Source organism: Leopardus geoffroyi, chromosome D4 (assembly GCF_018350155.1).
Source record: "Leopardus geoffroyi isolate Oge1 chromosome D4, O.geoffroyi_Oge1_pat1.0, whole genome shotgun sequence".
NCBI classification, from domain to species: Eukaryota; Metazoa; Chordata; class Mammalia; order Carnivora; family Felidae; genus Leopardus; species Leopardus geoffroyi.
In genome coordinates, this window is record NC_059342.1 from 87146485 (window position 1) to 87161773 (window position 15289).

At 50.6% G+C, this 15289-nt stretch overlaps 1 protein-coding gene across 13 annotated transcripts in view; it reads left to right on the forward strand.

Annotated features, from left to right (window-relative positions):
- Nucleotides 1–1663: 1663 nt before the first annotated feature.
- The window catches only part of ODF2 (outer dense fiber of sperm tails 2), a 35581-nt gene continuing 21955 nt past the window's right edge, over nucleotides 1664–15289 (forward strand). For 2 of the 13 annotated variants that reach the window (XM_045467558.1, XM_045467569.1), the window contains exons 1-5: nucleotides 2265–2428; nucleotides 5361–5451; nucleotides 6760–6885; nucleotides 13910–14080; nucleotides 14985–15145. In XM_045467558.1, coding sequence (XP_045323514.1) covers nucleotides 2265–2428; nucleotides 5361–5451; nucleotides 6760–6885; nucleotides 13910–14080; nucleotides 14985–15145 — 713 coding nt within the window. Of the gene's footprint in view, nucleotides 1751–2264; nucleotides 2429–2639; nucleotides 2770–3526; nucleotides 3762–5360; nucleotides 5452–6326; nucleotides 6481–6759; nucleotides 6886–13909; nucleotides 14081–14984; nucleotides 15146–15289 lie in introns of those variants that run through there. The other 11 variants (XM_045467563.1, XM_045467560.1, XM_045467565.1 and 8 more) reach the window with 11 other exon arrangements.

Below are 15289 nucleotides of genomic sequence, written 5' to 3' on the forward strand. Positions count from 1 at the left end.
GATCTTGAGGCTCGAACCCCACGTCGGGCTCTGTGCTGACAGCTCAGAGCCTGGAGCCTGTTTCTGATTCTGTATCTCCCTCTCTTTCTGCCCCCCCCCTCTCAAAAATAAATAAACATTAAAAAAAAAAGAAAGAAAACATGGTCGGTCCAGCAATACAAAGTAATATAAGAATAACTCAAGTTCTTTCCTTGCATTTCTCAAACACTACAAAAGGATAGATCCCCCTACCACAGCTATACTCTTAAATATGCTCCTTTTCAGGGGCATGGGGAGGCTCAGTTGGTTGGGCGTCTGCCTTCAGCTCAGGTCATGATCTCACTGTTTGTGGGTTCTGGCCCCACATCGACCTCTGTGGTAAGTTCAGAGCTCCAGCTCAGAGCCTGGAGTCGGCTTCAGATTGTGTCTCCCTCTCTCTCTGCCCTTCCCCCGCTCATGCTCTGTCTGTCTCTGTCTCTCAAAAATGAATAAACATTAAAACAAAATATGCTCCTTTTCTTCTCCATCCCACATCTTCCCCACACTACAAAGGTTCCTGTGCCCTTCTTCAGTCTCCCTTCCACCACCTCTCCCTTCCCAATCTTCTGAGAAGCGTTTCCTCCTCCTCCTTCCTGTCACCCAGTGCTGCGTGTGTGTGTGTGTGTGTGTGTGTGTGCGCGCGCGCGCATGCGTGGTGACCTCTCAATTCTGTCCATTCTCAGATTTTCCATCACAAAAGCCCCAAAGAACTGCACTGGCTATGAAGGGCCCTCTTCAGAGGGTGAAGAGCAGACAAAATCACATGGGCAAAATCCTTCAGTGGGTGGAGAGAGGAAAGTTTCAACCATGATATCTGGTCAAGTCCAAGAGGTTGGCTGTGTGCTCCTTGAAGACTAGGTAGGGTGTGTTGGTCTAGCATCCCTTGAACTGGGCTTAGCACATAGCAGGGACTTAATATTGGTTCAGCGAATGTGGGAGCAGTGAGAAATGATCAACAATTCTGTGCTGGGGGTAGCAAGAGACATTTCACTGAGATCTTTGATCTAGGCCTGGCAGTAAGAAGTTTACCTTGGGCAGCAAGAAGGACATCACTTCCTCTGAAGGGAGGAACTAAAAGATGGTGGGGAGGCGGGGCGGGGACTTAAAATGAGTGCAGATAGGTAGGGAGAAGGTAGAGGAAATTCTTGACGGCTTTATTTTTCTCTATGAGAAAGGAGAGTTGGGAATATGAGACGGGAGAGGCAAAGGTTTGGTAAAGCCACTTGGAGAGAGAAGGGATCTAGAGACAAATGGAACAATTTTGGGTGGTGATGAGGGCTCAGCTGAAGGTGGAGGCCATGGTGTGTGGGTTTCATCCTTGCAGAACCTCAGGTGGTTGAATGGTAACAGGAGACCCGTTATTTATTCAATAGGGAGAAGATGAATGGACGTGGAGGGCTCCCTAACACCGGGGAATGAATATGGTGGGCATTAGCCAATGCGAAGAAAATGAAAGCGAAGCCAGAAAAGCAAGTACTATGTGGACAGCGGGAAGCTGGAATTTCAGATTTCACATGTACCAGTTGTGTGGCCCTGAGAGTGCATGGCTGAGGTTCAAGGGAAAGTCATGGACATGAGGACGTCAAGCGACCGAGGCCAGATTGGCCTGAGGATGTTAAAGTCTCCCAGAATCCAGGGCGGCGCGGTGAGCCACGTGACAGCCCCCCTTGATTGCTCCACAGTGAAGCATAGTTGAGAAGATGGCGGCCCAGCGAGAACCTCATCCAAGTAGGTCTGTACACACAGCAGCGCCCAGTGTGCAGGAGGGCGGTGAGGAGCGAGGGGGACGCGGCCGGTTCCTCCAGTCTGGACAAGGATAGAGGAGGAGCTGTGGGAAGGGGCGAGATATCAGAGTCTGGGTGGTGTGCGCCACGAGCGGACTACTGAAGGGGCTGGATGTCAGAAGCTGCGCGTCGCTCCGGCCGATTACTCGTTCTGTGTCCCCAGTCGGAGCCCAGTTTCCCAACACGTATCAAAGGGCCCGGGGTAGAGTTTTAACGCTCCTTCCAGTTAGGGGACTCGAGGGGGACCGCGACGGGGTAAAAATGGCGGAGGGCCAGCCGGGCCTTGAACGGCGGGGCAAGCCCCGGCAAAGCCCTCTAGTGGCGTCGCGCGTCTCCACGGCGACGGGACGCGTGGCCCAGACAAGGGCGGAGCTTCTTGTGGGGCGGGGCATCTCTGTGACGCCAGGGGCTGGGTCTAAATGGCGAAACCCGAGAGGCTCCTGGGGGGGTTTGAACTGGCCAATGGGCGAGCTGCCGACCGGGTGTCGGAAAAGGAGGCGGAAGCGGGGAGGAGTCGCCGCGGGAGCCGCACTGCATCCGCCGCGGCGTCTCCATGGCACGGCCCTGGCCTCCGACTTCAACGACTTCATAAGGAGGCGTTTCTGGGCGCAGCCGTGTCGCTCCTGGTGAGAGGCCGCCGGCAGGCGGGACCCCGGGCGCTTCGGGGCGCCCCGCCGCCGCCGCCGCCGCCGGGCTGGGTCCCGGAGGGAGGGATGGCCCCCGCCGCTCGCCCTCCCCCCCGGCCGCCCCTGCCTCCAGCCCTCCGGCGCGCTCGTCCCGCTCCCGTCAGAATGTGGCCCCCGCCCCGCCCCCCGGCGCGGGCCCTCTCCTCCTCCGGCTAACGGGCGGGCCGGCCGCCTCCCACCTGACCTGGCCTCCGGCGGGACTCTACTCCCACCTCTGCCGCCCTCCAGCGGGGCCTCGCCCTTCTCTCTATGGGCAGAAACTGGTCCCCTCCTGCCCGCTGGTGGGTGGTCGTCGTCTCTTCCCCGCCGTCGGAGGCTGGCCCCGCGCCCCTCGTCCGCCGGTGGGAGTCGCCCCTGCCGCCTCTCCCTCCCTGCGGGCCTCGGCTCGGCAGTTATTTGTCCGCGCCTCGTAGGCAGTGCTGTTTCCCCGGGGCCGTCTCCCTGCCGCCCAATCCCGCGGGAGCGGGATCACCAGCCCAAGGGGCCTCCCCGGGGGTCCCATCCCGCTCCTGCACCACCCGGCGTCCGACCCGCTCTAACTCGGTTACTAAGTCCTGGCGGCCGGTGGCTGTTGCGCCCGGGAGGATTTTCCCTTCGCCGTCGGGGGTACCCACTTGTGGCCGAACGCCCCTTTCTCCTGCAGCTGCCGCCCCTATCGCCTTCAAATACTATTGGTCCTCTCCGGGTTTCTATTCTGCCGGGAACGCCCCCTTCTCCTAGGAGACCCTTGCCCTGGCCCCGCCCGGAATATCCCTCCAGCTCCCTTCTCGGATTCCGGCCCTTTGGGGCCCACTTGGGGACCTGGCGGTTCTCGCCCTCCACGCACGCCAGCCAGCACCTCAGGTTTTCCTTTTGACGGCCACCCACCACTCCTGGGTGGGGCCTGGGCGTGGTGGTCCTTGTCCTCGAAGTTCCGCCCCTCGCCCGTCCCCAGGGAGGGGAGCTTCCTCCGCGCCCCCTACCCACCTACCGGCCGTCCATCCACTGCCCCGCAAGTCGCTCAGCCTCTCCTATCTCCCCCCTCCCCCACTTTGGCAGGACAGTTGCTGTGCGACTTGGACAGTAGAGGAGCGCCTCCCAAGTTTTCATCCAACTGCCACCCCCAAGGCTTCCACCCTCCTCCCCTCAGAGAGGACGTTTGATGCCGGGCCCCTGAGATTGTTATTGACAAGCCCCTCTGGGTCCCCCTGAGCAGAGCCTGCTGACCCAATTGCCCACCTTTGCGGCTTTGATGCCTAGCCATGTCTGCCTCATCCTCAGGCGGCTCCCCCAGGTACTGCGGAAGGGCAGGGAAAGGTGGTCAGGGGCCCTCAGGCCAGGCTCACCGGGGGCTTCTCTTTCCAGCTTCCCTGTTCTGTGGATTGAAAGTCTGGTCCAAGACATTGAGAAATCATTTTGAAAGGGAAGGAGGAAAAAAGTGCAGGCAGGCCATCCCAGTTCTGGCTCCCTCTTGCCCTCCCTCCCCAGGTGCCCCAGTTCCCAGGAGCAAACAGGGTCACCATTGTTGGAGTAGGAGGCATGCAGGTCCTTTTTGAGAGAGGGCTGCATGTAAATAACAATGATGTCGGAGGTGGATTTGTCAGTTAGCAAGGTATCGATGCAATCCAGGTGATTGCATGGCAAGCCTGATGAGGGAGAGAGATTTCCCAAATCTGTTGGCTTTTAAGTGAGGAGGGGGGAAAAAAAAACCCTGTCTACTTACTCAGATTTGGTATTCCTTGCCCAAATGACTAGTAGGGCGCAATAAATATTTTTTTTTTCTTTTTCATCAAAGTGTAATAGACGTACAGCAAGATGCATGCTACAGTGCCCGAGAATTTTTATGTTGCATCTTTAGGTTACGTTATTTTCCGAGAAGTATTGATGGGGAGGGCGAAGCCATATTTTGGGACTGTCAGGAGGTAGTGGGATGGATCAAATGAATTTTCCAAGTCCCTTTCCGTCATGGCATTCTTGACTCGGACGCTCTGCTGCAAAATATTGGAGATTAAACTTTATATTTGCAAATCTGGTGATGGGGTTGTTTATGTGTAAGCATGATGAATTGCACATATTATTAAAAAAAAAACCTCTCTAAAACAAAAATAGCCCTGCTTTTCAAGACGTTAAAAGGTAGAAAGAGGGATATTTGGGGAAATAGTAACTTTTCTTCATCTTACTTGAATGTTTGTTAATTTTATGAAATTTGAGTCACAGTGACTTTGTTCCTGGGCCTGCTGGGTTTTGGTTTTTGTCTTTTTTTTTATGTTTTTGTTTTTTGTTTTTTTTTTTTTTTTTTAGAGAGAAAGCTCTCAAGCAGGGTAGAGGGGTATAGGGAGAGAGAGAAAAAGAGGGAAAGAATCTTAAGCAGGCTCCATGCTCAGCTCGGAGCCCGATGCGGGGCTCAATCCCAGGACCCTGGGATCTTGACCTGAACTGGGATCAAGAGTCAGCTGGTGAGCTGAGCCATCCACACGCTCCCCTGCTTCTTTTTATGTCTGTCATTCACTGAGCATTTTTCCAGGGCTGCCTCTGCTCCAGGCACAGTCCCTGAGCACTTTCATCCTTGGGCAAGTTAGTACCTTGCCCGTGGCTCCCGTGCCGCCTGCTTTTTGCCACTCGACAGACAGGATGACAGCTGGGCGTTTCAGCAAAAGGTCACAATATGTGCGATGCAATGGCAGGTTACAGGGTCAGCCCTGTGAATGCCCATCACCCCCTGTTTCCATCCCGCTGCCAGGCACACCAGGCGTGCTTGGTGCTCGTGTAAAGGGAGCCAAGTGATTCCAGACTGGTTCTCCTAGTCATAAGCTTGTGTGTAATTTCGGGAGATCTAAGGACTAGAAGAGCCGTATTTTTCCGCTTACAATCTGGTTCTTGTGCCTGGGTGCAGGTTTCCATCGTGTGGGAAGAACGGAGTAACAAGTCTCACGCAGAAAAAGGTCTTGCGGACACCCTGTGTTGCGCCCAGTGTGACTGTGACGGTAGGTGACGCGCACACGGAGCAGCCCTCGGGTCTGCGGCCCCACCACCAATGCTTTCGCACACCTTTTCCAGGACCTGCCTTTCCCTGCTGGCACCACTGTGGCCCCTCGCCCTGCTGGGTGCTTCCATGCCTGTCCTGCTGATTGACTGGGATGGTTTTTTTTCTTTTGCTTGTGGTCCAGCTGCTGGGTGTGAGGAGGTTGTCTTAACCTAGTCCTTCCCAGTTCCAAAAGGCTTGAGAAAACTTCCAAAAAGAAAAAAAGAAAAAAGACGTAGAAGAAAAGAAAAAAGTCAAAGAATGGGGACGGGATAGTTGCTGGGGGGGTGGCAAGGGGGTGGTGGCAAGGGGTGTGCAGCTGGGGGTTCTGCCCTGCTTCTATTTTCTTCAGAATCTATGCAACCTTCTCATCTCACCATTTCCTATCGCTCTCTGTGGTCGTCCTCTCTCACCTGCCTGCTGCCTGATTTGTTTTGTGCTCTAACCGTTCTGTGAGTCTCCTGCGCTAACCTGCCCGCCCAGATTACCGTGTAGGAGGATTCTCCTGCCCTCTCCCACTGTGCTACACTGAGTCTGAAGAAAAGCTGTGCATTCCAGCAGGCTTGGACGGAGATTCAGCGCTGAGGACCCTGGGGCTGGGTTCGGGTTCTTCTGCAGAACGTGCGGGTCTGGCAGACCCCTCTCTTGAGTGGACGTAGATCTTCCCAGTGGTCTTCAGCTGGGATCTCTGCAGCAGCCTGCGGGAACAGCACCGCTGCCTTCGTTCCTGCCCGCATGCCAGTAATTGGTAGCTGTCCTGCTCGCTTGCTGGCTAGGCTTTCAGTGGCCCCCAGAGGCTCTGAGCTCTGGTTTTTATGCCCGTTTACTCATCCACAGATCAACCTTTTTTGTGTTGTCCTCCCCCGCCTGCCAGAAGTGAACCATGAAGGACCGCTCTTCAACTCCCCCCTTACATGTTCACGTGGATGAGAACACTCCTGTCCACGTCCACATAAAAAAACTCCCGAAACCATCAGCAACCAGCAGCCAGGTAGGAGCCTGCCGGCCGGGCGAGGTTAAGGCTGTGGAGCAGGGGGCCACCTCCCAACCTGGCCACCTCGCGCCTCAAACTCCAAAGGTTTCCGAGACAGATGTGCTTGCTTTCAGAGGTCAGCTGCCTGCTTAGAAGGTAGGCGGCCCTTGATCCAGAAACGGCAGCAGCAGCCTTAGTCAGAAGAGGCTCCCCTGCGGAGTTGGAAGTGGGTGCCACCAGAGTGACCCCACAGCCGGCTGTGTGGGGAAGTGACCCTGGGTTTGTCCCTTTCCACAGAAATCTCATAAGCGCGGAATGAAAGGGGACACCGTGAATGTGCGGCGGAGTGTCCGGGTGAAAACCAAGGTACCTTGGATGCCCCCTGGAAAATCATCCGCCCGGCATGTGGGATGCAAGTGGGAGGTAGGCTCATTCTCGTTCAGGCTTTCCTTCTCGGACTGGTCAGGGTCTAGCAGGCCTCAAACTCGGTATGATTCAGGGTCGGCGGTAGCTCTTAGGGATGTCCAGTAGGTCCAGTAGGTCCTGCTAAACCCTGAAGGCACACGATGTTCTTGGGTCCTCACAAGACTGCAGTGTGGTAGGTCTTGCTCTCCCAATGTACAGATGAGGAAAGCAAGGTTCCGAGAGGTGAAGTCCCAGAGAAAGCAGCAGCAGAGCCTCAGTTGGGGCTCAGGGCTGTCTCATGCTGAAGGGTGCACCCTTGGCCTCTCTGGTTTGTACGTGTGGAGCCACGTCTTTTCCCGTGTAACTGGGACAGTATCTGAAGCGTAACTTAAACGTGTACCAGAAATGTGCCTATCTAAGAAAACACCGCCTCTTTCGAGGCAGTCCCCACGAGAGATTATGCGTGTATTCCACAGCTGTCCCCCAGACCGCTTCTGGAACTGGTTAATCATTGCCTTCCGTATGAGTTGTGAAGGTGCCAAGAGAATTACTGTCCTCTTTTTAGCCGTGCCTCAACATGTTTTGCGTGTCCGTCCGTCCATCCATCCGCGCAGTGATTCTTGAGGCATAACATTTATCGAGACTTGGGCCAGACACTGCCGGGCACTGGGGTGACAGCCGCAGACTGGCAGGTGCACCCTCCTTAGGCTTACATTCTAGTCAATTGCAACAAGAAACGTCAGTGACAAGACAAGACCTTTTGGCTGCATTTTAGACAAAGGTCTCATTATTGGGGCAGGTAAAAAGGACCTGAGGCTGCTTCCGGATGATGCCTGCCATTTTGAAACAGTCTTTTGCTGGTAGTTTGTTACTTCTTTTTGTTTTTGATAGTTTATTACTTTTAAAAGTAGAAATAAAAAGTGAAAGTAATTACTCTGAAGTCCTACTTCATGGGTTTGACTCCCTGATTTATCAGTTTTCCCTAAGAGATAAAGGGAGAATGGGGTATTCTAGGGAATAAATGAGAAGTGTTCTAACCAGTGTGTGTGTGTGTGTGTGTGTGTGTATTTACATAAGAAAGATTGGAATTAGGGGTACCTGGGTGGCCCAGTTGGTTAAGCATCCTGCTCTTGGCTTCTGGAGCCCCACACTTTGGGCTTTGTACTGACAGCACAGAGGCTGCTGTGTCTCCCCCCCCCCCCCCCCCCCGACTAGCACTTGCACACTCTCTCTCTCAAAAATAAATAAACATTAAAAAAATTAGATAAGGGGCGCCTGGGTGGCTCAGTCGGTTGAGCGTCCGACTTCAGCTCAGGTCATGATCTCGCGGTCTGGTCCATGATTTCGAGCCCCGCATCGGGCTCTGTGCTGACAGCTCAGAGCCTGGAGCCTGCTTCAGATTCTGTGTCTCCTTCTCTGCCTCTGCCCCTCCCCCTCTTGCACTCTGTCTCTCTCAAAAATAAAAAAATAAACATTAAAAAAAAAATTTTTTTAAGTTAAATAAATACATGAATACACTTAAAAACATTTTAATGCCTTTTAAACAAGAGGGAAAGAAAGCTTGGAATTAAAACGCTGTCTTCCATTTTTACTACATGTACCTGACTAATCAGTTAGATGTAAATGAAAAACAACTATGTTTTAAAACACAAGCTCTCATTTTTATTGAATGGAATATGCTGTAATTGAAAAGCTTACTGATATCTCATGTTGGCAAGGGTAGGAGAAGTCAGCAAGCTTTTTTATACTGTTTTGAGAGGATTGGTGAAATCATTTAACAGTTCTGGGGCACGTATGTAAACATTGATGCTAGGTTTTATTTTTAAAAAATATTTTTTAAGATTTTTGTTATTTTTAAGTAATCTCTGCACTTAGTGTGAGGAACTCACGAACCCAAGATCAAGAGTTGTACAGTCCACTAAGCCAGCCAGGCACCCCAGGGATCCTGTAGTTTTATACCTAGGAATTGATATTATAGGGATTTTTTTGTTTTTTGGGTTTTTTTAAAGTTTATTTTGGGATAGAGGGAGAGAGAGCACGCAGGGGAGGGGCAGATAGAGAGAATCCCAAGCAGGCTCCCTGCTGTCAGCGTGGAGCCCGATGCAGGGCTCGATCTCATGAACCTCAAGATCATGACCGCAGCCGAAATCAAGAGTTGGATGCTTAACCACTTAACCGACTGAGCTGGGGCACATGAGTACAGATATCATGTATAAAGATGTTTGTAAGAGAGAAATTTTGGAAGCAACCTAAATGTCTACCAGGAGAGTATTGGTTAAATTGTGATATATCCATGCAGTGGAATACCATACAACTGTTACAGTGATGGACGTAGATATTCATACATGATCATGAAGCACGGAGCTGCACAGCGGGTAGAGTTTGGCCCTGTTTGTCCAAACAAGGGCATCTGTGGGTCACCTGGCTGGCTCAGTAGGCAGAGCGTGTGACTTTTTTTTTTTAATGTTTATTTTTGAGAGAGAGGGAGACAGTGTGTGTGGGGGAGGGGCAGAGAGAGAGGGAGACACGGAATCAGAAGCAGGTTGCAGGCTCCGAGCCATCAGCACAGAGCCCGACGCGGAACTCGAAGTCGCACGCTGGGAGATCATGACCTGAGCCACAGTCGGGTGCTTAGCCAACTGAGCCACCCAGGTGCCCCTCTTTATTTATTTATTTATTTATTTATTTTTGTTAGGTTTATTTTGACAGAGGGAGAGTGACGGGGGGAGGGGCAGAGAGAGAGCGAGAGACAGAATACCTGCTGTCAGTATGGAGCCCGATTCAGGGCTTGATCTAATGAAATGAACCTCAAGATCATGACCTGAGCCTAGATCAAGTGTCAGACACTTAACCTACTGAACCACCCAGATGCCTCAGAGCATGTGACTCTTGATCTTGGAGTCTTGAGTTCGAGCCCCATGTTGGGCGTAGAGCTTACCTTAAAAAGAAGAAAAAAACAGGATGTCTGTATCCATGTGTACATACATGTGTTTGTATATGTATAACATTTTCTGGAAAGATAAATAAAAAGTAGTAAGCAGTGACTACCTCTGGGGTTGGGGGGCCCTTAAAGGTTTAAAAATAAACCTTAAAGGTTTATTTTTTATTGTCTGCTTGAATTTCATTATAACAAGCATACTATGTTTTATAATTAAAAATGCTTTTTTAAAAAACAGAAGACTTAGTAGTTTTTGAAGTCTGCATTAAAGATCTGCCACTATGGAAACTGGCTTCCCTACTGACCTAGGTTGCTAGGACCTATGGTCCCCCCCTGGAAAGTTCAATGCCTACTTTCAGTTCTGGGGCCCCAGAATCCTAGAAATGGAGGAGCTCAGAGAGGTGACTTCTGTCTCAGATAGCAGCTGTATTTCATGATGTCCCCTTGAGCCAGTGCCCTTCTCCTTCCCAGTGGTACTCTGTGTTTCTGGGAAGACCCAGGCTGACCTTTCCCATTATGGGCAAGCGAGAAAGGAAATGTGGGGTGAGCTGGACGTGGACCCCAGAAGCTGCTGTGTACATGTGGGGGTTCTTGTTTGATTTTTTTTTTTTAATTTTTTTTTTTCAACGTTTATTTATTTTTGGGACAGAGAGAGACAGAGCATGAACGGGGGAGGGGCAGAGAGAGAGGGAGCCACAGAATCGGAAACAGGCTCCAGGCTCTGAGCCATCAGCCCAGAGCCTGACGCAGGGCTCGAACTCACGGACCGCGAGATTGTGACCTGGCTGAAGTCGGACGCTTAACCGACTGCGCCACCCAGGCGCCCCTTGTTTGATTTTTTAAAAAATGTTTATGTATTTTGAGAGAGAGAGAGAGAGAGAGAGAGAGAGTGAGCGCGGAAGAGAGGCAGAGGGAGATTGGAGAGACAGAATCCCAAGCAGGCTCCACGCCGTCAGCACAGAGTCTGATGTGGAGCTCTATCTCACCAACAGTGAGATCATGAGCTGAGCCAAAATGAAGAGTCGGTCGCTTAACCAACTGAGCCACCCCCAGGTGCCCCCTTGTTTGATTTTTTTAAAACCCCTTCTGATATATAAGATTGATTGCCTTTGGGAGAAAGGAGGTGTGGATTTTTTTCTCTACCCTATTTTTATTATTTAAAAAAATTTTTTTGAATGTTTATTTAGTTTTGAGAGAGCGACAGAATGTGAGTTGGGGAGGGGCAGAGAAAGAGGGAGACACAGAATTCGAAGCAAGCTCCAGGCTCCGAGCTGCCTGCACAGAGCTCAAGGTGGGGCTCGAGCCCACAAACTGTGAGATCATGACCTGAGCCGAAGTCAGACGATCAACCGACTGAGCCACCAAGGCACCCTTCTACCCTATTTTTAAAAGTGATCTGTTTTTGTTATGGAAAGTTGAAAATTCAGAAAAATAAACCATCACCTGTCACTTTACTACTTTAATGTGACTGCGTTTAAGTTTTAAAAGCTTTTTCTTAAAAAGTGAAGCAAAGTACACACATCAGAAGTATACTGCTTGACTGATGAAGTTTTACAAACTGACTGTATCTGTGTAACTAACTACCACACCACTTAAGAAACCACATCATCATGAGCTTCCCCGGAAGCTCCCCTCTGGTCCTAATGCTGTCATTACCACCCCTGTGGGGAACCACCCTCCTGAAACTGCTAATATTTTGGTACATTTACTGCCACACTTTTTCTGATGCATACTTTTGGGTTTTAAAATACCATTGTTATCATACTATATATTGTCCTATTACCCTCCTTTTATTTTTTATTTTATTTGTAAAAAACTTTTTTAACATTTATTCATTTTTGAGAGAGAGGCAGACAGACAGACAGACAGAGCACAGTGGGGGAGGGGCAGAGGAAGAGGGAGACACAGAATCTGAAGCAGGCTCCAGGTGCTGAGCTGTTAGCAAGAGCCCGACGCGGGGCTCGAACTCACAGACCATGAGATCATGACCTGAGCCAAAGTCTAATGCCCAACTGACTGAGCCACCCAGGCTCCCCGTATTACCCTCCTTTTAAATATTGCCAACTTTTTTTTCTTAAAAAAGCAATCTGCAGTCACTGTTGAAAAATTAGAAAATCCAAACCAGTACAAGAAAGAAAGTTAAAAAAAAACACCTGTAATCCCCACACCCAAAACTCTGAGAAGAGCTCTGGAACTTTTTTTTTTTCTTTTTTTTGAGGGAGAGAGCAAATGCAAGCACATCAGGGGAGGGGTAGAGAGAGGGGGCAGAGGATCCAAAGCCGAAGCTGGTTCTGTGCTGACAGCAGGGAGCCCAATGCGTGGCTGATACAGGGCTTGAACTCATGGACCCAGCGGTCACGACCTGAGCCAAAGTCAGACACTTAACTGACTTAACCACACAGGTGCCTGACCGCCTTGGAACTTCTAGGTGGAAGCCTTCCTGATCTTTTCTTACGAAGAGACTCCTTGTTTTGATTTTTGTAACAATGGGATTACTTAATGTATTCTTTTTGAACACACTTTGATTGATTTATATTGTTTCTTGCTTTTTTTTTTTTTTTTTTTTTTTTAAAGACAGTATTCCATTGTGGGTATATTTGTACCATGATGTATTTAACCAATACTATCTTGTCATACATTTATCTTTATCCTTGCCTTGATATTAACTATTGATTCACATTCTTAGACATTCTTGATAAGTCCCTAGAAATAGAATTTCTGGGACAAAGGGCACATGCATTTTTTTTTTTTAACGTTTATTTATTTTTGAGACAGAGAGAGACAGAGCATGAATGGGGGAGGGTCAGAGAGAGAGAGGGAGACACAGAATCCGAAACAGGCTCCAGGTTCTGAGCTGTCAGCATAGAGCCCGACGCGGGGCTCAGACCCACGAACCGCGAGATCATGACCCGAGCCGAAGTCGGACGCTTAACCGACCAAGCCACCTAGGCGCCCCCACATGCATTTTTAGAATTGTACCCTGAAAGTCCTACTTGTCTGGTATTAGAGTCATACTCTTATTTTATTTTTTTCATTTTTAAACATTTATTTTATTTTTGAGAGAGAGTGAGAGAGAGAGCGTGTGCTTGAGGGAGGGGTGGACCAAGAGAGGGAGAGAAAGAATCCTAAGCAGGTTCTGTGCTCACGTGGAGCTCAATCTCATGAACCGTGAGATCACGACCTGAGCCAAAATCATGACGCTTAACCAACTAAGCACCCAGGCGCCCTGAGTTATACTCAGTATTGAATACTTTTATTCCTGATATCTGGCACTTGAGCTTAAAAGGAGCACAGAACTGAACAAATAATAAGAAATAGCAAGTACTTAATGCACCAGAATAAACCTGGAGACTGAGTCAAGTTGAACATGTCAAAACCCATGGAAACCCTGGCTCCCAGATTATAATGTCTTTCTTCCTGGAATCTTACAAGCAAAGAGTCATACAGCTTGACATAATCTTTTCAGGGGGCACTTGCATTTTGTTTAAAAAATATGTTTTTATGCTGATGTATTTAAATATTTCCAGACATCATACCATTCTACCCCTCAAGTATTCAGTATGTGTTTCTAATTTTTTTTTTTTTTTTTTTTTTTGCGTAACCAAAATAACAATGATTAGTCCTAAAAACTTTATTTCTTCTTATCATATAACTGGTCCACGTCACATTTACCCACTCGTCCCTAAAGTACCTTTTATAGCAGATGTGGGGTACCTGCAACTGTCCACTGTCACGCATTCATATTCATTTAAAAGGCTTTTGACACACTTCACTTCTGCCTTTGGTATATGAAAACATCTATCGCCCCAAACTTTTGCCATCTTGGGTATTGTGACTATTTTTGTCAGTTTGTTCTATCCTTTCTTTTAAACTTGACATTGTAACACAGGCTTATTTCTTGGTAGAAAACCTTCAGAAACATCACGTAAACAGGGGTAGGTAATGTCCATCGAGAAGGCGCGGTGTGCTCTCCGTCCTGAGGTCCCTGTGGTTGTGGTCGGCCCTCGGCCTTTTAGCCCTTCCTGCCTCCCCGGGACAAGCTCTGGAGCTCATGGCTGTGGCTTCGCCTTATGAGTTCACGTGTCTCTCCCTCCTCTGCATCAGAATCCGCCTCATTGCCTGGAGATCACGCCACCATCTTCAGAAAAGCTGGTCTCGGTGATGCGGTTAAGTGACCTCTCTACAGAAGATGACGACTCGGGTCACTGTAAAATGAACCGTTATGATAAGAAGATTGACAGTCTAATGAACGCGGTCGGTTGTCTCAAGTCTGAGGTGAGGGAGGCAGGGGGTAAAATAGCTGCGGGCCTGAGGGTGTGAAGGACAGCGGGTCCTGGTGACCGCTTCCTTCAGGCTGCCTGCCCGCAGGCCTCCTGCCCTTCCCAGCAGGCTGCCCCAGGGCATTAGATGCCTCTGGGGAGGTAGCCGGGGCAACCTGGGACCCCTCTCCATCAAGCGCTTAGCCCAGGCCTGGCCCTGACCCTCCTGGTGCTCTGTAGGGAAGCCCTGGTTTGATCTGGCCCAACAGTAAATGAAGCCGGTGGTGTTATTGTCCCCGTTTTGGAGACGACGTGACTGGGACGCTGGGACCTCTGTTTCCCAGTTGACACAAAAGTTTTAAAAAAGAACAAAGCCCCAAAGAGGTGAAGGAAGTTTGTCCTCAGTTGGTGGGCCATGCCCTTAATTGGAAACGACCTGGAAGTCCCTGGCCCCCAACCGGGAGGGTGGCGGAGCTGGCGTGAAGTTCGGGTCTCGAGGGCTAATGTGGCCTGTGTCTTTAATCCCCCACCCTGCACTTGGGGCCCGTGGGCCCTCGTGGGGAACCTGGGGCTGGCCGCCCGGCAAGCCCTTTCTCCACAGCCCGCAGGGCGTGGGCCTTTTTGTGACATCTCTCCTGCGGTGTGCCAGCCGAACCACGGTCTATATCCTGGCCCTGTCCCCAACCAGCAAGTCACTTAGGCTCTATGTACTCGGTTTTCTCTGTCATGAGGAAACGAGATGAGTAGCGTCTGCCCAGAGAGTCTGTGTGATGATTAACTGAGATTGCAGCCAAGTGGACCTAAGTGACCTATGTGTCTGTCAATCGGAGGCGCCCTTCTCTGGTCCAAAGTGATGGGCCTGGCGATGTGCGGAGGAGGAACCTCCCCTCAGTGGCCCCTGCCTGCGTGCCCCTGCACAGGTCAAGATGCAGAAAGGTGAGCGCCAGATGGCCAAAAGGTTCCTGGAGGAGCGGAAGGAGGAGCTGGAGGAGGTGGCCCATGAGCTGGCCGAGACCGAGCATGAGAACACGGTGCTGAGGCACAACATCGAGCGCATCAAGGAGGAGAAGGACTTCACCATGTAAGGCGGCCCTGCCCCAAAGTGTGCTCCTCCCGCCAGGCGGGCCCGGGCGCTGCCCCCGGGTCACAGCATACCCAGGCTTACGGCTGTCTGGCAGTCACACGGCTAGCTAAGCTAGCTAAGCTATGGCGCCCGTGGTTCACG